The sequence below is a fragment of the Seriola aureovittata genome, chromosome 2 (assembly GCF_021018895.1).
Source record: "Seriola aureovittata isolate HTS-2021-v1 ecotype China chromosome 2, ASM2101889v1, whole genome shotgun sequence".
Taxonomy (NCBI): Eukaryota; Metazoa; Chordata; class Actinopteri; order Carangiformes; family Carangidae; genus Seriola; species Seriola aureovittata.
In genome coordinates, this window is record NC_079365.1 from 9,848,063 (window position 1) to 9,875,676 (window position 27,614).

At 41.2% G+C, this 27,614-nt stretch overlaps 2 protein-coding genes across 2 annotated transcripts; one reads left to right on the plus strand and one right to left on the minus strand.

Annotated features, from left to right (window-relative positions):
- Positions 1–2,033: 2,033 nt before the first annotated feature.
- Positions 2,034–6,705, plus strand: glrx (glutaredoxin (thioltransferase)). The gene is made up of 3 exons (XM_056386792.1): positions 2,034–2,322; positions 2,962–3,093; positions 6,216–6,705. Exons 1-2 carry the CDS (start codon positions 2,116–2,118, stop codon positions 3,073–3,075), a joined length of 321 nt encoding a protein of 106 aa, XP_056242767.1. The 5' UTR covers positions 2,034–2,115; the 3' UTR covers positions 3,076–3,093; positions 6,216–6,705.
- A 140-nt stretch (positions 6,706–6,845) lies between these two features.
- On the minus strand, positions 6,846–27,406 carry rhobtb3 (Rho related BTB domain containing 3). The gene is made up of 12 exons (XM_056386779.1): positions 26,956–27,406; positions 26,377–26,608; positions 25,257–25,449; positions 22,471–22,628; positions 21,957–22,065; positions 18,803–18,998; positions 18,453–18,649; positions 13,107–13,216; positions 11,668–11,773; positions 10,704–10,877; positions 7,513–7,679; positions 6,846–7,331 (listed from the first exon to the last, which is right to left on the minus strand). Coding segments are annotated over exons 1-12 (1,785 nt in total). The 5' UTR covers positions 26,958–27,406; the 3' UTR covers positions 6,846–7,190.
- Positions 27,407–27,614: the final 208 nt, after the last annotated feature.

The following is a 27,614-nucleotide window of genomic DNA, read 5'->3' on the forward strand; positions in this document are numbered from 1 at the left end:
CCTGGAAAATGTTTGTCATCTCTTCTGTGTCCTTTACAGTTTCCCTTCCAGTCATTTGACAAGGTTGTTAATATCTATGTTATTACAGGCTTTTTTTTGTGTTTGTATTGTGTTTTTGGTGGCATTGTTATGAACAGAGGTTATCAGTAAGAAGTGGAGTAATTGCATCTGAAAAAAATAAGTATGTTGGATTAAGCTTAAGATCAAGATTAATCATAATGTGGGCATTGTTCTCATGAGCACTTTGGGGAAGTGTCTTCCTTCATTCTACTTAGTTATGCTAAGGCTTAGAGTACTGACACGCTGATGGAAAATGTTTGTAAAAACTGCAGTTTAAATGGAAACAGGTTAAAACAAAGAACAGAGCAGAAGCATCCACCTGTCATCAGTCTACAACATAATTAAGGTGATTTAGCCAATTCAAGAAGTGGCATCTAATATACAGTGTGCTTCAAAACATTCATATGTCCAGTCTAGCAGAATTTCCAGTCTGCTGACAAGCTGATTATTGGCAGTTTCATGTTACATTTAGAAATAGTATTAAATTTTCAAATGAAAGCAGGTTTGGCTCAGTCATTGGTCCAGGATCCTGCTGGGCCGACCATGTTGCGGACTATTTCACATGTCCATTGATTCACTGGTCAACTAGATTAGTTGCAGAATTGTGTTTGTAAATGTTTGCTAGTTTTTCTTGGTTCCAGCTGTTTAAATACCTTGAAACACTTATCCCAAATGTACACAATCTGATTCCTAAAAGCCACATGTGGACATAAAAATAAACGATTCATATGACCCCAGATCCACATGCAGGTGTAACCAGACACCTGCATGTGGAATATACCTCCAGGTTCTCTGTAGTTTACCTTTGTGGCTGAGTAAAACTGGTGAGACTGGTTTAAATTGGGGACTGGAAGGTGTAACAGACTTTCATACCGTATCTGTGTATCATGTGATCGTGCTGCTGCTTTTCTTCGATGCCCTCTGTGAGAAGTGAAATGAACAGTGAACTGCGGCTGAAGACGATTGTTGAGGAGGTTTGTGTGGAAGTCGTAGTTACAATAAATGTGCCAGTTACTCTACGACAGATGAATATATTAAGAATAATTTGAAAAACATGCACAATTTAATAATTAAAGCTCCATATTTTTTTGTTTCATGTGAACAATTGCTAGTAGTACCGATCCCACAGAAAATCAACTTTACCCTAACTTTTTGCACTTCTCTGACCCCATACATAAAACTGTTACGGCATCTGTTTGCAGTAATCAAGCTTACAGCTCATTGTATGATATGACTGATGTGAAGTGTATATAGGCGCCACCTCTTCTAAACCATTGATCTTGCGTTGACCTCGATCCTTGTGCTCCTAAACCTACGGAGCTGGTAAAAATCAGGAAGGAGGCAGTCACCCTCCATGCTGGCTCCACCAGCCAGGACATCTGGAGCTAGTTCAACTACCTGTACACTCCTCTTCATCAACCAGGAGATCTGCTCCCTTAACTGCTCCACCACAATCTTCCCGTCAAAGCAACTTGCTTGAGATGGTTCTGGTCTCGTCAGGGGGAACTTATGAGATACTATCCCAAAAAGCAACAAAAATAATGGAAACACACAGGTAGTGGGATGCTTATTATTCACAAATTGCAGGAAAGGGATTTCTTGTAGGATGTCGAATGTCTGATCAAGAACCTGATCTTTTTCTTTACATTACTAACTGGGCAAAGCGGACGCCTGCCTCGTGGCACCAGACCAATGGGGGCCCAAAGATCTACAACTTCACTGCATGTCAACTGGTTTTGGTCATTTGATATTTAGAAAACTGTGGGTCCAACAGCACGTTTGTCCACGGGGCTCGTTTACAGGTTAAAACTGCCATGCCCTGTATTCTGAACATTAGAGGCATTACTCCCTCACTTTCAGTATTAAATACTGAAAAAACCCACGCGCTTCGGTGCATGCGCAACAGTATGTAGTATCCCTTTAAGAAGGAAAGGCCCTGACCTACGTCATCCTCATAAACATAATTGACAAAGGGGCAGAGCGAACATCTTTCTTCTCTCCTGTTGATGCCACTTTTCCGTCCTATTCCCGCAGCACTTTACCGACCGACCGAAAATGGCGCAGGAGTTTGTGCAGGCGAAGATCAAAGGAGACAAAGTGGTGCTGTTCATTAAGCCCACGTGCTCGTACTGCATTATGGCCAAAGAAGTTTTGGCCAAATATAAGTTCAAACCCGGACATCTGGAGTGTATTGATATAAGTGGACGCAGCGACATGGACAGCATGCAGGACTACTTCATGGAACTTACCGGAGCCCGCACGGTAAACAGCCGCTCGCTCGGGCCTTAGTAAACAACGGAGGAGTCTCACTTTGAGGAGAGGCGTTTACATGTGTGTAATCAACTTCCTTGTTGACTTCAACCGCAGTGCAGTGGCATCAACAGGCCAAAAATAAACCTTTTGCCACGTCAAAATAAAACAGCTTTGCAGTGATAGCCATAGTAACTATGTTTACAACGTTTGAAGCTGTAAAATTTCTGATTAATTTGCTGGTTTTTATTTATTTGCTTGGACTACAGTTGCTTTTGAAATCCATAAATGAGGATTTCAACCAAAGCACATGAGAAGGGGTGGCTGATATGAATGAAATCCTCTATTGAGGTAGATGGAATAGACCTGTGAATTAGCTCCCTGACAATTACACATCTCATTTGTGCAAAAATCATATGAAAAGCCTTTAACGGCCATGAGTTGTGCTTATTAATTTGCAGCGTTGTCCATACTGGTCTGATACACCCAGAGATGTTTAAGGGATAGTTACAATGGTATGGACAAGATGGACTGGTACACAAATGTACATTGTCTCATCATATTGTCTAACCCTGTGTATGACATTTAAAATCAGTAACTGCATGTTAACCTTCTGCATCCCTGTTTTTCTTGTATTCATTTGAAATGTAGGTCCCACGGGTGTTCATCGGTGAGGAGTGCATTGGAGGCGGCAGTGATGTGGCGGCACTGGATAAGAGTGGTAACCTGAAGGACATGCTGCGGTCCATTGGAGCCCTGCAGTAACCTGGTCCACACCTCCAGGTACAGGACACTGCACAGACTCTTCTTTTACCTCCATATATACACACACTCATATAATATGAAAGACCGAGGGTCTGGCTGTGAAGAGAATAAGAAATGTGTAGCATTGGTAATAGGAGGCAAGAAAAGGAGGTAGGTGTTTCCCCTCAGAAGACCCAAAGCAAGTCATTAAGTGCATGATTTAGTAACAGAAAGCTCTCATTAGAGTAGGAATAAATAAACGAAAGGGAATAAGATGCCCAAGGTGGTGCTCAAAGAGATAACAATGAATTGTTCTGTGGTAGAGGCAGGAGTAAAATCTGCTCTGGGCCCACACTGCATCACATCCTGATGGAAATGTACAGATGGTCGACAAATTAAGGAAACGCCTGAATAAAAGGGCGGAGAAACATAAGGAGAGCAGATGCTTCCGCACAGGGTGAGTCGTGGGTGTGACTTCACCCCCTGCAAACATAACAAGGTCCTCTTTGATTAATATAACCGTGACTACATACATAAACATTCATGTTGTTGTTGTTGGTGTTGTCAGATGCAACAGTACAGTCGGTCCCCGGCACCTTAAGGACGACAGGCCATGACTGCTCGGGGTCCAACTTGTAGTCTGTCATGTCTGTTGACCAAGTCACAGTAAGGATTGACGACTCTAATCTGACACAGTGTGAAAGACAAACATGTTGTGAAGTCCGATCCTGGACTTAGACTGCATTCTCCACCACCGCCATCAAGCCATCTAATGAGGGAATAATATGTTTTGGAAGAATGGTGTTAGGAGACCTGGAGAGCCAATGCCAGTTGTAGAAGCTTAAGGTGGCTGTCAGCCATCTTACGGTCAAACAGGTTGATTTTAATTGCAATCAAAATGCACGCAGACACCTGCACACCTGACTGTGACTGTACGGCAACATACAAACACAACAGAGTACAGACATTCACTGAGTCTGTGATACGTTCATTCTAAAACATGTCTTTATTTAAAGTCAGACGCCATGTTATCTACAGTCTGTACAGCACAGGCCCCGTGGAGCCACGCGAGTGTCTCGAGTGGATGCCGTACTGGGGCACACTTTGATTCACAGTCCAGTGTTTCAGCTGCTATTTAATGAGTCATCTTCCTTTTGTAAGAGTAGATTGGCGTTTATTTATTGTTTGTTTTTTTTCGAACTAGACACACACTGTAAATGTTGTTTGTCGTCATTATAGTTAAACACACACCAACTGGTTAGATAACAACTTGACAGTGATTGTGGTCTGTACTATATACACAGCCTGCTGCTACAGCACTGCAAGAACTGGATACAAACACAGCTACATGCAGTTTGTGGATCATTAATGAATTATATTGATCCACTGTATCAAAAATAGCCACAAATGTCACCTTTGATCTTATTTGCTTTCATTTTGCTGAGGGATTGTCGGACAAGTTGTTCTGGCTTCTGTCCCCCAGTTTTGTCAAATCAATAATTTCTTAATCCTTTTAAAGTAAATACCAGTGAAACATTGGACTGTAAAATAGTATGGCCCAGTTGTCTTTGCTCCAAATGTTTAAAAAAAAAAAAAAAAATCATAAATGTCCATATACAGTATAGTTTACAAAAATAATTGCAGCACCAATAAATCATAATCTCATTATGATTAAAAACAACCTTTCAAAAAAAAAAGATAAAATAAATATTGTGTATTCACCCAGAGGCATTGTGGTTTTAGTGTACCAACTTATGTTCATGATATGATTGTTTTTCCTAAATCTTTATATCCCGTCTGTACACGTAAATGCTACAAAAGGCCTTTGCTTTTTTTGTGTGACAGAGACAGACCCTTAGTATTTGTTATTGCACATGTATAAGGAGTAATTTCAACAGTATTTCACATTAACCTGCAAAGGAAATGATGTAAAAGTCCAGCTTTAAATGAAGTTTAAAAAGACATTGATTATTGTTCTGGATTTGGTGTATAGAGCACTTGATTGATTTTGATACAGGCTTTGTGTAGTTTAATTTCAGAATTTAATTTTCAAGTAATTTCTTAATGAAAAGTGAAATGGCCTCATTTGACACAGACTACAGTCATAATGTATTCCACTTAAAACATGGTAATAAAATCAGTCTGGCTCTGAGACACTCATTGATGTTGCATTAAAGATCTGAAAGAATCTAATAGAAGAATTGTAATTATATTGGTCCTGCTCGTATGCTAAACTGAGGGTCTGTTAGATTACAGATGAAAAGGAGCATGACTGTGTTACCAGCAGCATTACCAGTTGCTTTCCACTCTGCTCTCAGTGTTAATGTAGGTCACCGCTCAGATGAAATGCTCACTGGGCCACTGAGAAGTTGAAGGCTCAAGAGTTATTTCAGCTTAAGAAATGCTGCATGTAGACGTGTTCACTTTTTTTTTTTTTTTTTCACAATCCCCGATACAACGGGACACAGATGCATCATGGGTCACCATGGGTCATCATGAGTTTAATTTAAGATGGAGCAGTCCCATGTCCAGCGTACATAAGAGACACAGACATCCCCGGGTGTCGAGTAGAGAAGAAAACACTTCACAGCACAGTTTTCTCCTTCTTATTCAACCTGAAGTCACATTACCCGTTACTGTAGTGTGAACCAGGCCGCAACATGGTCCTGGTCTGTTGTCTAACAGATGTGTGGTCATTTGATATATCTGTACTTGTAATGGAGCCATTCTGTGTTAATGTTGATCTTCAAAATCCATCAGCCTCAGCCAATAGAAATATAATCTTTTACAGAGCCTCTGGCCAGTGGCCAGACAGTCATTTTAAATTCATATTGGGTTTAAAGGATCAGTCATTTTGTGTTGCCCATGATGGAATAGTCTTTATGCAGAGGACACGCACACATTCCTTCAGGGGAAGAGAGGAGTGTCGCAGTGGTGTATGTCACTGCCTGACATACTGTACATACAGCGCTGTCCCAGTGGTTGAGGAGTCTTATACTGTTCTCCTCTGCAGCGGTATCCTCCAGAGTCAGTCCTTCATCCAACAGCACAAACAGAAAAAAACTGTTTCCTCTCTTTCCACTGTTGATGATGCACAGCCTCACTCTTTGTCATTATTTTCTCATTTGATTCCCCTCCCCTCTCTCCCCTGTTTTCCACAGGCTTGTGGCTTCCAGGTGGGGTCACATGACTATGCAGCGGGACTTGCGTAGTTTGCGTCGCCGCTGCTGGTACTCGCTAAGCTCCTGCAGGTATCCTCTGGATGGCCATCGTAGCCGCTCCACCTGCTCACGCTCATCCTCTGGAACACACATAAACACAAAGACACAACCATAACCTACTGCAAACACAGCTATGGGATGTTTTCCTGATAAAACCATTACAGCAAGATTTACTATACTTGGCGCATACTCACAGATAACACATACAGTAATAACTTCTTGGATTGTTGCCATGAATGGATGAAATATGTGGTAAGATTTTGTTTACACCGACAAGCAACAGAAGACCAACGGTGATCGATCATGTGCTGTCCCCTTATACTGGCCTTTGACTTTGCTTGTGCCCTTCAGTACCCGTCCATTGACCTTAAATAAGTCTTATGTGTATGACTAATAATGACAATAAAAATTGCTACTGCTACTAACCAGAGCCATGATGCTATTAATCTTTGTAATTAGCCTGTCTTTATCTGCTTTTATGTGGTCTGTTAAATCAAAAGACTGTAATAACTGAGAGGCAAACAGAAGTGTTTTATGTAACTCAAGCATAAACTTATAGTATTAAACTTAAATACTATAAGGAGACATTATTCACAGTCTAACATAAATACTGCCATATTGTGCTGTATGGCAGAAAAGCATAAAATACAGAGGTTTTCACAGGTGTCTGTAGCCATGTTTGATTCTCAAACTTGCACCTCATGTATTTTGTAGTGTTTGTCCCATTTGACAAAAAGAAATGAGAAGCCTGGCATTCATTTAAGTGAGACAGATGCAGCCCACCCTACACATACTGTGTTAAAAAAGCCTGGAAGCACTCTGACTTTTTTAAATTAATTCTGATACTGCGCAAAAAAATTGGAAATGAGCTGTTTAATTTTGCATTTTAATTTGCTTGATCATCACTTACAAGGCTTATTTAAAATCGTCAGATTTTAAAGAAAAAATATTGCACTGACCCGAGAGCTCCAGGAAGTCAGGTTTGTGACTGAAGATCAGGTAGTTGTTGGCGATGAAGTGGAGGAGCCAGACGTACAGCTGCTCTGCATTGTGGCACTGAGAATCGATTGAAACGGAGAGACTGTTATTCTTTTAATAATTAATGCTTTTCAAATCATTTCCATTTAGTTGGCTGTAGCAGATGTTATATCATACTGAGGTAGGAATCCGTTCTACACAGACAAACTATCTGACGGTTCTGCTTCTGTTCTCAAATCATATGCAAAGTTGCACTGACCTTTGCTCTGCGGAGTAGTCGGACCACGCTGATACCTGTTGATGCCAGCTCTCTACTGGGCATGCTCTGAAGGTAAGCACACACACAGACCTCACACAGGTGCTGCAGACGTTTCACCTGGTACATCTCAGCACAGACCAGCACGGCCATGGCCTGCAGCACACTGGCTGGACACACAAACACACACAACACTGTCTGATATACTACATACACTTACATCATTGCACATTATACAGATTACATTTAATTCCTGATGTGTACAACAGCTGGGTACATTTTTAAGCATGAGGCCTCCAGAGGAAAGCAGAGGTTTAAAAACTTCCCTTTAAGATTAAAAATCAAACTGGAACAGAGCCACAGCTCTAAACAACCATATAAAGATAAAAGTATTTAATGTGTCTTTCACACAGAATTAGAAGATGCTGAATTACAAAGTCATCAGTTCTATCAGTTAAAGAAACTTGTAGCAGAATTTTAAAGGCTTTTAAAAAGACCAAAACAGAGCTTAAAGGAGAGTGACTTGACTTGTATCCATCAAGTGGCAAGAAACATGATTCCAAATTAATGATGATATTGCGTAACAATAAATATATGTAATTATTTGTTAACACATTTGCCATAGTTATATGTAACTATATAATGTGATAATATGTCAATGATAAGTTTACAGCTTATTCTTTTGCTCCCTGTGGAGCAGGGAGCCACAAAAATCAAATAATGTATTTATGCCATTTTATTTCTCACATAGTGTCTTAAAGTCACATTACAGTCAGTGCAGTCTACAGTACCTCCTTTGTGCACCATCAACGTTTGTTGAATGTCCAACAGATTTCACGGAAATCTCTCAAAAGAACAACATGATTTCTGTGCTTACAACAAACATCATAACAAGGACTAAATCTCAGCTGTGTGTTTTTCAATAGACCTCACTAGTCAAATCACATTAAATAAAACAAATTAGTAAATTCCCCATTGCTGTTTTCACACTGTCAAATAACATCCTTAAATACACACATGCAACAAATGTCAAACGAGTACTGTCAATCCTATTATGTAATGTCAAAATGTCAAATCAAATTACTCCTGGTTTAATCTGATTCCTGTCATTTATGTGAGTCAAACTCTGCATGCGGCTCTGACAGGCTGGTGCACTGTCAGCTTAGCAGCAATCATATACAGGGTTTCTTCTATTTGACTGCACAAACCACCCAAAAAACATAAATGAGCATGAAGAATGTATTCTACTACCATATGTATGGTTATTATTTATATGAATGAAACACTAATCGCGCTTCTCCTTTGATTTCACACCCTTTGTTTTTGATGCTACTGGTGGAGTTACCTTGCTTTGACCTTGAGTGCTGAGCTGTTGCATAACAGTGCAGCGACTGCAGCCTCTGGAGCTGTTTCATGCCTTTAATTTCCTGCTCCCATGACTCAACCTGAAGCTGTATCTCTGGAAACAGCTTGTTTACCCTCCCTGTACCTAAGCAGCAACTGAGGGATTGCTTGTTAAAGTTTTTCATCAAAACATCCCATGCCACAGAAAAAGGGGATCGTCAGCTCCTGAGAGCTGCTTATTCAGAACTGATTATTCTGAAGCTTTAAGCTGTCAATGCAGCAGCTTCATTATGTAACTATACTGGAAAGAAACATGACAGTGAATGTAATTCTGTAACTAAAAGTTAAAAGCTTTTTAATAGCTATTAATGGAGGTATATAACACATATTCTTTTGTGCTTTCTGAATTTGTAAATTATCTGCAGTTGTAAGGCTTAATCCAAAGGGACTGCAGTTGTGATATCACCACTGTTGTCATGTAAGCACGCACACACTCACACACACACACACACACACACACACACACACACACCTTCAAAAGCCCCTTTAGACAATACTGCAAAGGCTTGTCATTCAAGGCTGCATTAGGTAAACTTTTACCACTAGGAGGCAGGAAACTCGAAAATAAACATAGCAAGAAGACTTGACTTGATATATCAGCTTATCCACTCATTTTGGCCAACATGTTAGCACACAAGAGCAGATACACAGCAAATCGTATTGTAGCCCCTCTAGCCATCTGAACAATACTAACTAATATTTTAGATTTAATTTGGTACACAAACCTCTCAATATATGTCTTTCTAAATGTTCTTCTTTTACTTTGGCCATACCCTACGATCGGTGTGTGTAAGCCTGACTGAGAACAGTCTATAGTTTTGAGTGAATTGGTTTGAATATTTGTTTTGTCAAACTTAACATATGAGCTGAGGGTTGGCCGAAAGCTTCGCAGAGCTGCAGGCTGACTGTTGATTTTCAGTGGGATCAACAGTATCAGCTAAGCTTTCAAATTACAGGGAGTCACTTGCTCAATAAAATTTAAGGTTATAGAGGCTCCTCATATAATTGTCTGAATGTAATGTTGTGTCGCTCGTTGCCACCACCAAAGAGATTTATCAGCACTAATTACTTCGAAAATGCAGCGCACAATGTGTCAGAGAGTGACAGAGGAAAACAACAACACGTCTGGGGCCTTCATTTGGCACCATTAAAAGCAGATGAAGCAGTGATGCCACGGGTTGATTTTGTCATCACTAAATCTAATTTAATTTTAAGCTCAGTGCTGTTCTCCACGCGCCTCCTGAGACTGACACTGGCAGCATGTCGCAGTCACACAGATGGTTGATGGGACGTGTCATCTGCGCTTTGTTTAGTAGCAAGGCCTATAGGAAAACACTACTGTACCACTCTCAAGTGTTTTCTGATTCGGGTACTTTAAAATTACATCAAAGGTCCATTGTACCTCCATGAACAGGTGTCATTTTGTTGGTCAGATCCATGGCATATAAAGTGACTTTCATCTCAACTGAGCTTCTATCTCTAGCTTTTCCGCTTATTTAACTAAGGAAACTATTTTTATTTACAGGAACAGCCTGAGGGTATAGTTATAGGCGGGTGAATGAATAACACACTGAGTGCAATCAATCTCACCATAATACAAAATCTGCTACAGGGTTTAATTAGTCCACAAGATAAAGAGGACCGGGGGCTGTCTATTACTATATTTAGGACCTTCTGTTGGAGATGTGTTTGCAGTCATAGCAGCCATTTAGTCATTGATCTTATTGTACACAGCAGTGGCCACAGTGGTGTAGTTGTGTACATGTCTTTGTTGTGTGCAGTAAACTCACCAGGACAGCAGGAGTCAGTGTAGAGGTACTCAAGGAAAGACAGGAAGGTATCTGAGGAGACTCCGTGGATGGGCACCACTCGGCTCCGGGCCTCTGCATACTTTCCGCTGAACATTGCCGCCATGACGTCACAGCGTGCCACCAGCACCGCCCGGTGGGCTGGCAATACGCTGCCTAGAACACACACATGTAAATTTAACATCTAGGTTTATAATGTCTTAGCAGTGTCTGGAAAAGTCCCAAAGAAGTGCACTGCCAGAGACTATAAACAGTTCATAATTAATATATTGATTCTTGAATAGTAACAGAATGTACCTTTGGCTTTGACTTTAATCAAACACTCCTAATATCACTAATTTGTCTCTTTGGAATGATCACAGAAGAATAGAGACCAAATCTAATTCAAGTGATGATCTCTCATAATGGGCCATTAAATAACACGAAACAAATGACATGTAAATCGCGGACACGAGTCCTGTTATAATCGCTGTCATTAATCACCATGAACAGCCAGTGACAGCTCTCACCACACTCCATCAGAAAGTCAAGATTGAAAAAAACAGATCAGAAATGCACTAAATATTCTTTTAGAAATTTCCTCTGTGACCTCCAAGAGTTGAGCTCGCAGCCCCCGAGGTGCAAAGACGAGAAAAGCTCACTGCACTTTTTATGAGATATATATTGATTAGGAGAGGCTTCTGGCCATTATTTCTATATTTCGCAGTTTGATCGTTTAATAGAAGTGCAGCTCATGGAAAAGCTTTTGGTGAGATGAAACATGATGGGAACGGAAGGGAGCCCGTCGCTCGGACCATTTTATCTTATTTCGTCTCCAAATGGATGACCAGGCCCGGGACCGAGATCATAATTCAATCAGGGCTAATAAAAAGTCACTTGTCTCTGCTGTGTGACAGTGCATGCATTTGTAAGTGTGTGTGCCTCTAACAGATCAGCATGAACCCACCTTGCACCATGAAGATGACATCTGAGTAAAGGGGAGAATTGAAGAGGTTGACAAGAGTCTGGGGGCCGAGCTGAGCTGCCCGCGCACTCGGGGTATCCCTGGGGCCCTGCACACACACACACACACACACACACACACACACACACACACAGAAATTGAGGAGAGGAAGCCAAAAGAAACAGACAGGGAGTTAACATTCCTCTGCAGGATGTCAGGTACCAGTTACCAGCACACTTGCAATTCTGTACATCTATACCACCTCCCCTGTGGAATACAAATGGCCTCTCTGCCAGTCTTGCTTAGCGCTACCCAAACATACTTGAATTGCAATGCCAAGAACGACATGATGGAACTGGCTAACACTGAGAACAGACTAAGAACCTGACAGTCAGCCCAACAGTGTATTTATTAACATATTACTTCTCATTTTTTGCCATGTAAAGGGTGCATAGTACAATATATGTGAATACAGATGACAGCACTGTACAGCAGGTGAAGTCAGTAGTTGAAGAAAGGCTGTCAGTGTGTCTTTTTAGAGTGTATGTGCACATGTGGTTTTGTTAAGTCCACAAATGAGTGTCGTCAAAGCATCCCATTAACATGTGACCTTTCTCAGTCAAGTGAAGCACACAAAGAACTCCATATTCTCAGAGTTCAGCAAACAGTAGAGACAGCAACAGAATCAAGCTGCTATGTATTTGTAAAACAACAGAAAGCTCATGAAAAGTAAATTTCACAGAGTGAGATGTCCTGGAGGTGTTTATAGAGGATGAGATCAAATCATGACAGGACATTAGGGTGTCTCATCACGTTAAAGTGGCCTTAACGTGTCTTGGTGCACCGCCTCAGGTAGAAGACCTAGTTCTATCCAGATGGGTTGGTCCACCATACTTGGTGCCGAAGGCTTGTCAGACGCAGCCATGTCATATCTCCTGATGTCTCTCTAAGTGTTCAAGTCTGCTGCCTATTACACAGAGCCAGCTTATGTTTTATGACAAGACATTTCAGATGTGACGCTGAACTTCTTAACATAATGTTGGATTTCATGGCAGATGTGACTGTGAACTCCTTAAAGATCGTGAGTTGTGATTTTGCTCCTTTGAGAGCATCTCTTGTTTATTTTGTGCTAATTCCCAGTGTCTGAGAGGTGATTATGGGCACTAATTATGTAAATATGCTAATTATAGACACATTATTACTGTGCTCTTTCTAAACAAGGTCTTGTTAATTAAGGTTCTGTTAGACTTCAACCATAAAAACATGTGTTTATATCTTCAAAGAACGAGTTTGACATATTACAGATATTTAACCTCTTTTGTTGGAGAGGGCTGTTATAGCATACACAACATAAGATTTCCCAATCTCAAACAAGGTTTTATATGAAATTTGTGTGTATTAAAGGAAGAGAGGAGAGGTGATTTCAAAATTTAAGACCTCACCCTTTCTCTCCCGATGAGCGATCGTATGCGCTCCATAAGCTGAGCAACAGCCAGAGAGTTCTTCAGCTTCTCTTCCAGGGCCTCCTGGAGGTGCTCCCACTCCCATGCTCCTACAAAACATCCATAAACAAACTGACTGTATGGACCCACAATAGTACAGTTTGCAGAAACACAGAGGCAAACTCTATTCTCGTTGGCATCTTGCTCTGACCACCTACGCACCTTACACCGAATACTCAGGGCCTGTTTTTGACTAAGCTGGCTTGTTCTAAAATTTTTCTGCTTATATAATGCATTGTGGTTATGGATGGGACACCCGGTCCAGATTCTTTTGATAAGAAACAGTGACCAAAAGGCAAAACAAACAAGTTACCTTCATGAATCTGTTTTTTTTTCTAATTTGATTTTACTTTAATTTGATTTTTATTTTTTCCAGTTGGTTGCTGGCTACTAAAAAAACTAATTTTAAACAAACAGTGTAAAGACATGTAAAGTTTTCATCCTATTTTCACAATTCACATGCACAATATGTGTAATTAAATAGAAATAAAGTCTACTTGTTAGTTGTTTCTCATCCAGTCACATTACAGTATAGACCAATTTTTCTGGCTAAAGCTGAAAAAGTTAACTACTGTATTTTAAACAAGAGTCTACACCCATGCTATAGCAGCTCTTTTAGGCTGTGCTAGACACAGCAGTGCTTTGAGATAAGTGTCAACGTCAGCAGGCTAACATGCTCACAATGATAATGCTAATATGTTGTTCAGTAGCAGGTTTTGTATACCGCGTTCGCCATTTTAGTTTAGTGTGTTAGCATGCTAATAATATTTGATAATTAGCACTAAACACAGAGTGCAACTAAGGTTGATGGGAATGTCATTAGTTTTACAGATTTTTGGTCAAAAACCAAAGTATTGCACAAAATTAAATTTTGACCTTATGATGCATAAAGTAAAAAAGGTAAGGAAGCACTGAAGTTATTACAACTCCAACCGTTGTTAAGACATTTCACTAAAAACCACAAATATGAGCCTCACGTGGCATTAGAGGTCAGGGGATTACTAAGGTCAGTAGGACTCAAGGCAATCCATCCAATGGTTGGAGTTGGAGTTGGATTCTGGGCCAAACTGGTCAAATGACCAACTGACAGACCGACATCGCTGTCCCTAAAACCACGCGGCTAGCATGGCTTTAAATTATTGATATACAGTAAACAAACAGGGAAATATAAAATCTGGGTTGTGCTATATGCTGACTTAATGTCATCAAAAAGGATGTGAAGTATAAAGACTCCATGACTAGCTGAAGTAAGCTAAACTTGTGAAGCTATTTAAACACAGACATGATAAAGCAAACTTTCATTTGAAAACATCTGCGCTGCATTTCAGTGGCATACTCCTTTCTAAAGCCTGCACAGCCCGGCAGCCTGATTGGGGTGACGCACTCTGTCTCACTGGGACATAAACAGACTGTCGAGGGAAGAAGGGAGCTGGACTGGACAGGATTTAGCTCATCATTAGTTCATAATGACGGTATTTCGGGTGATAGAGGGATTACCTCGACACACTGTCCAGGATAATGACACTGCACAGTGCAGACACCTCATAGGCAGGTGAGAGATTAGCTCAGGAGCTGCGGTGCTGACATGATGCAGCCAGACACTAAAAAACAGCACTGGATGGGCTGGTGGATGTTTTCATAGGTGCAATGGAAGGAAAACAAATAGCACAAAATATCTATGCAAAAAGCTGCCTCTACATAATATCACAAATATAGTCAGTTTCCATGTTGAACTGTTTCCTCTCACCCATTTACACAAACACACAGACAAACTCAAACACTTAGCACAGATTAACACTCATTCCCCAAAGGTTTTCCTTAATCTCATCCATAACTGCTACATTCCTGACTCTAAATCTCACCTAATTTAAACCAAACCCCAACAAAGACAGAAACCAGTGACGTTTGTGCTAAATGCAACTGAAGGAAACTAAATTACAACCAATTTCCCCCACTGAGACATGTCCCAAAAAACAACTAGTGTGTGGTCGACAATGTGACCCCAAATAAGGCCTCAATGACCATACACACACAATGATTCATCAGTGTCATATACATGTAATACTTGTGCTAAACGTGCACACACACACACACACAATGGCAACCCAGTGACAAATTCAATAATTCAGTAGGATTCTACAAAAGGAGACAGAGTCTCACAGTGTTAACATCACACAAGCACAAGTCACGGCCTCTGCGACTGTCCACACACAAACTCCAGTGACAAAAACCCCAAGCATGAAATAACAGCACCAGTGTGACGCTGTCTTTAGAGAGACATGATATTGTTATGGAAATTTCTTCTGCTGAGTCAATAAAATAAGCTACAATCAACAAATGAGTTGAACTGAATTGCGAGCAGAAGATATTTGTCCTGTCTCTAGCAAAGCAAAGTACGGCATGTTGTGGATTTACTGCAAATGAACAAACATTGGCAGAATGTGCTCCCAATGTTTCATGTCTGATTAGCCAATTAAAAAAGAACACTAATACAGAAACGCACACACACTTGATATGAGGTCAGCTGCTATTATCATACAACCAGACCCCCCATGTTGAAGGTTAACGTTAGTCATTTTTCACACAAGACTTAATGCTGTCTCCCTGCAGTGCTTTATGGAAACGTGACATTCGTATTCTCCTCAGCACATGCTATTCCCTCCAAACCACACACACACATTAACAGTATGCTCTAGTGCCCAGCTCTCCCACCACCCAAACACTCTCTCACCATCAAATTATCACACAGAAATGCAGAAAATCAGCACCTTACACTCCACCCCCTCACACCTTCACGTCCCACCACCTCGGTTTTTTTTCCTTCTTTTTTTTTTCTGTTTTACCCTTCTCAGAATTTTCTACTCCTCACTTTCCCATCTTCCTTTTCGCATACTCAAAAAAAATCCACACAAGGACTTACATGCATGCATGAAAATACATGCTGTTCTCTCCATCTTTCAACTGCTTCTTTTCTTATTCTTATTCATACAGTTACTCACACAGACTCAGTCTAACCCTATAATCTTCTTCCCTTCTCCGCTCAGCCTTCACAAGCACACATACACAAAACACACTCAGCGAATATGTCTGCGTGTCTGCCTCTAGTGTTTGTGTGTGTGTGTGTGTGTGTGTGTGTGTGTGCACGCGCAGACGTGTGTTCAGTCAGACCATCAGTGCTGCTCACATACATGCTAAAAGGCAGCCATGAATCAGATGTTAGCACAGCTTTTTGCCATAAGGAATCCTGCACAACATGCAGCCTGCTGGCATGCACTGGCCCTGTGATCCAACATGCAGCAAGCACAGCACTGCAGACTATAAGCCGCAGACGAGAAGATTTTCATTACAGCACCAAAGTCACAGAGAATATCACATGCCTGTTTATCTAGGCTTCATACACGACTGGGGAACATTTTGGATACAAGCCCCACAGTATACAATGTCTGCAAATGTTCTGACTGTACAGTTTATGCCTGCATAATCCTTGTTAAGCGAGGTTAATATATAGTATTATTAATTTTACATGACAGTTTCATCACAGAATTCATCACTTGTTGATGTAAATATGAGGCTGCTATAACAGGCTACAGAGCCAGATTTCTATCAACTAATCCCAATAGCCGTCAAACTGATGGAAGTTCAATTTCTGCAGAGACGTCACTCAGTGCACTGATGTCCATAATGTTTAATAGAACTAAGCTGGCTGGAGATAAAGGAAACATGAGTGCTCCGAGGCATCCAAGTACAAATGTGGGTTAAGAAAGCAGTGTGGGATCACACTATTACACGATGAATGATCAGATCCTAGATTAAAATACTACAGTTGCTTACGATCAGGCACTTTCAATCTGACTGATATCTGTTCCTCAGCGTAATGGAATATTGGACAAGACCCAGTAGCAGGCAAACTGCCTTCTGCTGCCAGGGGACATTAATCATCACATCTAAATTATTGGAAAAAGAGTAACTGAATGTAAAACTGGAATGGAGTTCCCATGCTGTGGATGTCATTCTGGCTCTATTTAAACTTATTTAAAATGTCCATGTGAAACACCAGCATTTAGCAACACACAAATAATCAACACTAAACGCCTGCAAATATTCAAATATCTCTGATTCATACATCACAAATAGCAAATAGTAGTATTGGTTAATACACTGAGCACTGTCTAGTGTTTAGTATCAGGAAACTGATTTTCTTTTTTTTTTGTTGAGCCACCCTTGCTGATTCCAGATTTCTCTGGATGAAATGCATGTTGGCTGCTGTTTTGGAGATGCTTTCGTAATCTGATCCCCACTTTCTATTTGGCACTTCCTATGCAACTGATCCTGATGCCAGGATGTCATTTTAGGCAACTTCACTCTGGAGGAACCACAGGGTTTGAATCAGTGGGGATGGGATGCTCGTCTGTCCTGTCGTTATGATTTAGGTTAGTGCAACTTTTAATGCAGAAATAATTTAATGACACTCACTTAAACAACTGGAGACACCATATTTTCCCCTTCTTATTTTTTTACAGAGTTGACACATTGGTTTATTAACTGATTAGTTGATCAACAGCAAATAAATCTGTAACAATTTTGAAAATCATGTAATTGTTCAAGTCACTTTTAGCCATGTTAGCGGCGTGGCTCTATGGCCGAGACTGAAATGTCTCAACAGTCATGAAATTTTGTATTAAGCCAACTGATAACTGACATCGGACCTGACTTTTCACCTTCAGGTCAAAATTTAAATTTGTCCAAAACTAATGACATTCCCATCAGTCTCAGCTGTAGTTGTGTGTAATGTTGAGTAGAAAATTTTGTTAAACTAAGATGGTGGACATAATAAAAATTATACTTGCTAAACATCAACATATTTACATTGACAGTCTGAGCATGTTAGCATGCCGGCGTTGACAATTAACTCAAAGCACAGCTGTTCCTAAGTACAGTCGTCTATGATAGTAAATTGAATATCTTTGGGTTTTGGATTGTTGTATTTGAGGGATTGTGTGACATTTATCACTGCTTCCAAACATATTTTAATTAACTAATTAAGTGAGAAAATAATCAGCATATGAAAGGTTCATACTTGTGTAGGCCTAACGTTTCATAATGCAAACTGTCAGGGAAAGTTCTACATAGTGCTAGCATCTCACAAGTAGAACAGTGGGTGTTAAAAAGATTAAATGGAAATTATTTATTTATTTGAAATATTCTGCAAAAGACACCACAGCAGATTTAAGATGTTGGTTTTCTCAGCTGTATCTGGGTGTGCTGTGTTTGACTGGTGGTTTTTACCTCTGTAAATAAACATGAGAGTCTCCCACAAGCACATACACAGAAGCGGGTCCTTCACCACCAGACGGGAGAGTCGTCCTGTCAGGTGCCCCTCTGATCGTGGCAGGTCATCAATAATGCCCCCATCCCAGGTGGACAGCAACGAATGGGGGCCTGCGTCCCGCTCTCTGCAAACACACCGTGACTGTGGACGTTCCCTGTCCAACCAGAGATGAAATTCAGCACAAAGTGCTTCACAGTTACACTAAGGAGGAGTTTACGGGAAGGGTTTAGCTCCTGAGGGCTACAGGCTCAGGTGGTGAAATAGCTTATTAAGCTCCAACTCGTGAATGTGCTAATATCTTTCCTACCTGGTCTTGGGCCCCAGGAGCAGCTGTCTGAAGTACGGGCTGACCGCACACAGCACGGCCGCATGCGCCCACCCCAGTTCTTTCCCAGAATCCCCGGCATAGAAAGCCACATCGGCGAACTGCACACCACGCTCCAACAACCACTGCATGTCTTGGGAGAAGCTGGACTCCTCCACACGGATGGGGGGAAGACGAGCTGAATGGTGGGAGGAAGAGTTAGCACAGAGGGTGAAAAAGAGAGAGGGAAAGATAGGGAGGATGAGTTCAGTTAATGAACACTTACTGCTGAAATTCAGCTTGTTCCCTAAAGGAAAATCGATCAAATTTGGTATATACAGAGCAGGTGTGTTTTGATTTACACTTGCAGTGTGTACTCATATTACCTTAATCTACCTTGTCTACTTCTACTAGTCATTTCCCCTTTTTTTGACAATGAGTTTTGAAAACTCAGAGAGAAACGGGGTGTATATGGGTATGTGGAGAGAGTGAATTTGAAAGCAATAGTGTAGTGAGACCTTTTAGTCAAGAGGAAAGAGCAGAGAGTGGCCAATGTCATGTTGTGCCCTGCCCTGTTACTCAAGTTAGAAAAAAACGCTTCCAGATATGTTTGTCTTTGCACTAATGACAGACCTGCAAAGATGCAAGCTGACACTACTGCACTGGATTCTGGTCTACTTTAGAAAAAGAGAAATCTAATGTCTTTGTGTTCTACAGAGGATTTGTCCTCTCAAGGAACTGACACCAAACAGTGACATTTAGCGGTTATCTTTTAGATTATTTTGTTGATAAAAATACACCAGCAAGCAACAAAATTATCCCAGAATCCAAAGGAAGTCCAAAAGCTTGTTTTAAATAAGGTTAATGTTTAAAGATGTAGAAAAACCCTGAATAGACAACCGTTACAGAGAAATGATTTGCAGAGAAATGAGTGTAACCATGAAAACAGTGAACACAATAAAAATACTGTGGTGAAAAAACTACAAATGAGAAAACCTGTGGTTGGGGGACAAATCATTGTCCTATTATATTCATATTCATGCTTAATATTGGCTCTGCTGTGGACCTCATCTCCTTTTTCATGGCCTCTCAGATTTGGCTGTGAAAATAGTTGTGTTCCTGAATCAGTGCTCATCATATTTAATGCAACCCACACCGTAAGTAGACGTAAGCAGTGTTGGACAGGAACCAACAGTTTTTTGGCACGCCATGAAACTGTCAGTCACTGCATCAGGTTTAAACACACAGAGCAGCAATATGGTCAGATCAATATTTAACACTAGTTTGACAGTGTTATTTGTGTTAAATATTCCCAGCTGTTTTATTTCTAAAAATGTAAACTGTACATGGAAAAATGTCACACTGTAGTAGTAGTAGTAGTTGTAAAGACAGGAGACAGGAGTGTAGCTGTGAATTCAGCATCCCTTATAGAAGCAGTGGACACCATCCTTCAAAATAAAGGCTGCTGGGTCTGTCTGTGGTGTGGGGGTTGTGATTCAAGCCAAATTCATTTTTTAATGATATCATTTGAAATTCAAGACACAGAGAGCTTTCAGTTTGTGGCAACATCCGGCAGTTAGGAAAGGCAGTCAGCTGCAGATTTAATCAGACCGTCCTTTAGCCAATTAGGAGAAAGAGTGCCACCGTATAAAAAGGTCAAACATTAAAACAAAGGAGAAGCAGCATCAGTCTGGTCTGCCACACAGCACTCCAGCTTGGCTTGCTTTGTTTTCTTTAAGCTTTGTTACGTTAATCAATTTTACTGGGTCTCAGCTGGAAGCTGCGTATGTATGTTTGTGGCTCTGTCAGTTCTCGCCTCTTTTGATCATTACAAGCATGGTCATTTATTTCTCCTCATAATTAGCCTTTTGTGTTAGCGGACACTGACTGGCTTAAAGGCAGTTTGAGTGAGTCTGCAATAAATCTGCAAGTGTCTCGCTGTTGCTGCTGACAAACTAAAACCTTTTGATTTTTGTATGGCTTTTTTTGAGCCTTAATTAAAATTTAATCTGAAATCCTGAACTTCAAGTAAAAGGATTAAGACTAAATTAGATCTTAAATAATTAGTCGATAATTAATTATTTTGCAAAATGCCAATCTCTGGTTCCAGCCTGTCTAATAGCAAAGAATTGAGAATTTGTCAGTTTTCTTTCACTTACAATTAACTGAGTGTCCTTGGGTATTGAACTGTTCATCAGTCAGGCGAAACAACATGCAGATGTTACCAGCCCATCACAATTTCCTTAATATTAATTGTTTAGACGTTAAAACAATTGACTGATTAACTGATAATGAAAATAATTGTTAGTTTCAGACCTAAATTTCCAAAACTGAGGGACAAACATTCAGTGTCAGTCATTCAAAACTGAACTGATTTAATCAGCCATTCACAGTTCCTCTGTAGCGTCTGTGTGTACTTAGACTTGCATGGCTTTATCTTTGACACAGACATATGCTACTGGCAGGATCAAGCAGGTAGCCCTCGGACACAGAATGATGCAGACACCTGCCCAAACCGTGGTGCAGAATTTAGACCACATAATAAAAAAGAACTGAATTAGGTCTGGATCTGGCTCGATAAGTGATTTTTTAGTGCCCAGGTCAGATACGTAAACTGATTAAGAAAATTTAGTTAAGGATAAGGTTAATGAGTAATCCTCTCCTATCCCACAAAAACAATCACTATGGTGATTGTGCTCTAGGCACTAAACACTCAGTTGTTGCTGCATCTGGTGTTGAAAAGAGCTAAAATTGATTCAAACATCAGTGGATAAAAGTAGTCTACCTTGCTCTTTGTCTCCCGTCTTATTTCCAGTTTGGAACAGAGAATATTGATCTGGATAAAACCTTTGTGCTCAGCTCTTTTTATGGCTCTGTGAGCTCGAGAAGAAACAATCCCGTCAGTCTGAATGTTCTCTATGCACCATAAAAAAGCCAATTTAGCAACGATAATAATTTAATGAAATCAAAACTTAAACAACGTAATAAAAACAATAATTATCATTAATAACATTTAAATAATTGATTTAAATTCTTCTGAAAAACTTGCTTGATTAACCTGCCTGTCTATAGAACACAATAGGACAAAAATAGAATAAATGCCGTTCAAAACAGCATTAGCAATGTTAGTATTTAGATACCATAGTACTCCACTGACCTGGTTGTTCTAAGTGTGGGGGACGAAGCTCATTCACTTTATTCCCTCGCCTCTTCTCTGGCCTCTCTTTGGCTTTGTGTTTCAGACACTGAATCATGAAGTACTCCAGCTGAACAATACAGAAATACACACATTAGTTCAAACACAGGGTACAAAAATAGAGCTGTTACATCATCAATTCTTTGCTTTGGAAACAACTTCTTCAGAAGACCATTGTGGCTACTTGTCCTTGTCTCCTCTACTCAAAGACCAGATCTGAAAATGTTGATGGAGTTGAACAGACAGGAGGAGCTGCTGCTGTCACTGCTGCTCGTTTTGTTGAAAACATGTGTGGAAAATTGTTTTTGTTCTGAAAATAAGAATGCTCAAAAACTCACTCAGCATCACTGACCATATACGTCTGTGCTTATTCAACCGCACAGTTAAAAAGTGTATGAGGTGACTGATGTGACTCCACTGTTGTCGTTAAATTCCTATTTAGATCCTGTGATTCCGGTGTGGCGTCATCACGTACCACGCTGCCAAAGTAGCGTCCAACAAAGACGTGGTTGAGAGAAGGCAGTTCCAGGTAGGTGGCCCCCAGGTCCCGGGACAGCTGCAGACCTTCACTGTGAGGCACACAGCTGCTCCAGTCAGACGCACACAATGGACACGTACAGGGAGGGCCCTCATCTGAAGACAGAGAGAAGTGAATTTAACTGTAAGATGAAATCATTCAAACTGTTCACACAACTGAATCTAAAAAAGACTTAATATGAGAAGTCATGAGTCATTGATAGGAGATTTTAGCTTTTTAGGATGTATGAACCTGGTATAATTTGATCAGCTGATGCAGGAAATGCTTGTCCCATGTTAGACTATGATATAAAATCCATGAATCCATTTGTTAAATATAGAAGACTAAAACAAGAAATGAACTGCCATATAAGCCCAAAAGCAAATTTTAAAGATATGAGTGGTCTGCCACTTTTGTTGTATGTAATTCCTGATTTTTGGTGATGTTACGCTGAAGCATTTTGTTGTTAAATGTCTGTCTTTATTTGTAAAGTCTTTTCTGTTCTAGTTGTATTTATCTGACAGCTGCCACAGACACAAAGAGAATTTCCAACAAGAGAACAAACCAAACTAACTAACTAACTGAGCACAACAGTTTAAATCCTAATGTTAGCGACCATACCAGACATGGATCAAAACATAGTCAGACACAAATTGTACACACTGCAGTGATAACCACAGACAAAACACCACAAGTATTATATTTTATATGAACATAAACACACCATTACTTAGGTGGTTGTGATCTGCATGATCAAGAGTCAACCTACAGACTGGACCAATCAGGGCAGTGAAAAATTATTAAAACCAAAATTAATTGAAAAAAAAAAAAAAAAAAAAAAATCAGAAATATATCAGTAAAATATATAAAAAAAAGAACATGTTGAATCTACTGAATAATAAAGATTCAGATCCAAAAGCCAATACACATACATTTTTTTCAAATGTTAGTGCTTCTTGATAGTTCCTTCTAGACTGGACAAAAAAGTGCAAAAAACTAACACTAAAACTACAAGTGACTTTGTGCGTTGATCAGAACATGAAACGCAACATTTCGTAAACCAAATTAAAACAGAAAAACATATTTTGCAAAAACAGAATATACAAACCAGATGCCACAGCCATATGTGGTTTTATGGTGCAGACCTGCCCTACTTCCTAACTTCTCTAGCCGTGTCAGAGTGGACATCCAATAATTAATATATTGTTATTTCCTGTTCTCTTGTGTTTGCCTATATTGGTTCCTGAGATGATGATGTTGCTGTGGTACTTTCAAGCCATCGTTTTTTTTCCAATAAGTTTTGAGAAAAAACAAAGAATTCCTATACAATAACATGAGAATAAGATCTCCTAAATGTGTAAAATCTGCAGTGGCACGTACACTAGGACCAGCCATACTGTGGCACGTGTGCTCAGGGACAAAAGCAACAGAATCAGACAGAAAATTAGGGGGATTAGCTTGAAGAAGAAAAAAAGACTACAGAGAGACAACACACAGGAGGAGAGAGCCAGAGAGAACGGGGGGATGAGCAGGACATACAGCTAAGTGCTGAGGCATTTGATAAATCATACTGCTAATAACCTACAGGCATGACACACAGAGAGAGAGCGAGACTGAGTGTGTGTGTGAGAGGCAGAAGGAAAAGAAGAGTGTGTGTGAGCGTCTGACAGGCGGTGACTTGGCATATCAGTGGTATGTTTGTGTGCGTGAGGGTGCGTGTGTGCGTGCCCTTGGATAAATCTGTCTGTGCTCCTGCGTTCAGCGCTGGTTTAATGGGTGCGTTAATGCACGTACGGCAGCGCTCTCTCTGCCACAGCTGTGCCTAAGGTGGTCTAAAGTCGAGCGGCAGGAAGTGCTCAGAGCTCAGCCGTCATTCTCTGCAGTCATGAGGGGATAGCATGAAAATACGCACGGCAGCCACAAACAAAAACACAAACAAAGGCTCCGGTCTACAGCTACCCGCTCCCTCCCACTCCATCTATCTCTCCCAGCAAAGAGTTGACTTGCACTGTGATCATTCTGCAGTGAAGCTCTGACAGGATCTCAAAGTGTGTTGAGCAGATAAGCTAAAAATACAGTCTAGTGCGTTTGATGGGCTTGTTTACAGAGTCTGGATTTGACAAGGGTCAGTGTGTTTGCAAAAACGCATGCAAACTCACTAAAGTGTAGATATATATGTATGTTAAAGCCTAATGTGTTAAGCTGCCTACAGTGAGGCTAGACCCAGGTGACTGCTGTTGTGGTGCAGTTTTGAGCCACGGCAGTGCACATTCAAATGCTCTGTGAGCTGATCTGCTTGCAAGGCTTCTAATGGGCAAAAAATATAAATTGAATGTCCTGCTATGGTGTGTTTCCTGCAGCGAAGCATGTGTGCCGACAGCCTGAAGAGAGCCAAGAGGATATTTAATCATGAGCATCCTCCTCATTGCTCGGAGGACGCAGTAGAGGACACGAGGCAGAGGCAGTGATCTCACTGGCTTGACGAGAAAAACATGATATTGTCCCAAAAATCAAAATCAACAACTGATGCAACTGTAAATTAACCTTAAGACACCAGGATATCAAGTTCAATTGCTGAAAGATGAAGACATTTTCTATTTGCTTCCTCTCAAACTCAAACATTGTTCATGAACAAAATGACAAAGAGGAGGAGTTAGAGGAGTGATCAGTTGTCAGGGCGCTGTTTGCAGAACTAAACTCACTTTGGCTCTGAAAAAAGAAACACAGAACAAAAGAATCCTCACCATTCAGCCGTGCTCCAACAGCAACTAGGATGACAGGTACACCCCAATGCCTCAGGAGCGGGCGGAGTCTCGGGGCGTAGCCGTTCCTGACCTGCTGGAAGGCCAGCTTGTCAGTGACTGAATATTTAATGACCAGGATGTCTGCCTGCTCAAGAACTTTCCGCACACTGGCCCAGTCACTGTCCAACAAGTCCTGGAAAGAGAAGAAAGGAACAACAAATACAAATAGTAACATGTCAGAAGACGACAGACATGAGAAATGCAATAAACTGAATTGTGTGCATAGCCAATCTGTACCATGAAACTCACCTCATCTAACCCTAACGCTTTCCCTCTGGGTCTCCCTATGTATAAATACCTCAGTCTTGCTCTTGGGACTTTACCCCCAAGGACCTGCGTGAGGGTAGCGGATCTAAACCAACCTGATTCAACTCATTAGGCAGAAAAAAAACACTTCAGAAAGCTTTGAGCAATTTGAATAAAGAGACATAGAATTAGACTGACAGACTTTCCCCAGCACCAGCCCTGACAGGGTTAGAGAGCCCCATAATAGGAAGCATACAATGCTGCTACAAAATCATAACAGTGCTTTCATTTCAAATTCATATGCTATTAAGAACAAAAGTTCTTTCATCAGTTTTTTTTTTTTTTTTTTTTTGCAGTGCATGTTAAAATAGCGTCCTCCTAAGAATAGAGCCATTTTTATAAACCCTGCAATCAGCGCTGGAAGGCAAGTGGCCTTGGAATTTTAAATGTTTTACATCTTCTGAGAAACAGAAGCAAAATGAAAAGTAAACAGCATATCAGTTAAGTGATGTACACCCTTTCACAATGGACAAAATTACACCACTTTCTTATGGCTTGTTTTGCCATATTGGCCTGCCTTCCTCTGCAAATCTGCAAGTCTGATTTGGTATGACACAAGCAGGAAGGTGTAGGGGTAAGAGCCAAAGCAACACCAAAATTACTTTTAAGGGTTCCCTTTAATATGTATATTAGGGATGGACACATGAATGAGCAAATATGTCAAAGCAAAGATTGATAGGTTACTGTACCAACCCATGCAGCTCTCTGCTTTTCTCATTCTGTCCTGCAAACAAACACACCACCAGTCTCTTACCCAGCTGGGACAGTCCCGAACCACAACAGTGACATCTCCAAACACACGTGAGGTGTACTCCATGAAGGCCGGGTTGTGCAGGCTACTCTCCAGGTCGCAGGGTCCCACCAACGCTCCGTGACCCAGGTAACTCCACAGCAGGCCTCCCTGCAGCTGCCCCTGGCCCATGATCTCCTCCCCGGGCCCGACTCCACCGGGGCACTCGCTGCCCAGAGCCACGATGTGGATGGACCTGCAAGCCAGACAACTCGAGGTTGAGAGTGAAAGGAGGCATCACACAGGGAGATGCTGATCCACGATGGAAAGAAGGCACCTCTCCTGGCTCTGGTCCTTATTATTCATGGGTATCATGGAGACGGTGCATCACTGTTATGTCACTGAAAATGACTGAGAAGAAGCTTGCCAAGGCCTTTCTTACACCTGAGTGGGTATTATGGTTCAATAAATCAGACACTTTGAGCAATTATCTCGGTATTGCTTTGATATTTATGAAGCATTGACAAAAATAAAGCATGCACCCATACCAGGGACCCCTTCTTCCTACATCCCTTAATGAGTTGCAGCTTCAGTGAAACTTACATTGTGGTAACCGCGGTTTTGTTCCGCTGCTCTACGCTATGGAGCCCGTTTCCCTCACGGTGCGTTTCCTCGCCAGCCTGCAGTCAGACTCGGCTTTTCCGCAATGAGCCGCGGCTCCACTCCGTCGTTAATCCCTCTCATCAGTGGCTAGCCCCCCGGGAGCCCGGCTGCTCGGGAGTTTCGCAGTCACTCGCATTTCGTTATTCATTCATAAAAGCGGAGCCCAATACCGTCCCGAACCGACCGCAGAGGCGCACCGGACAGCCCAGGCGGCGGAGCAGCACCTTGTGTAAACAGCAGCGCCCATGGGCAGCAAATGCGCTAACAGACAAACAAGTTGTTAGTCGGTAGGAAACGCAATTAACGACGAGCAGAGGGCAGCCTCGCGCCTCGCTGTCCAGACCGTATGAATGACGTCGGTGGATAAAACAAAGTCTCACTGGCAAAGAGCTGGACAGAGAGAGAGAGAGAGAGAGAGAGAGAGAGAGAGAGAGAGAGAGAGAGAGAGAGAGAGAGCAACGGGCTGAACCGAGAGTGGTCGCGCCTGACTCAGCAACACGCACGCGGGCATACACACGTAGAGGCAGTAGCCTATGCTCGTGCCAATGCACACAAAACACTCTCACTAGGACCATGCTGTCGACCGTGCTGGACATGAC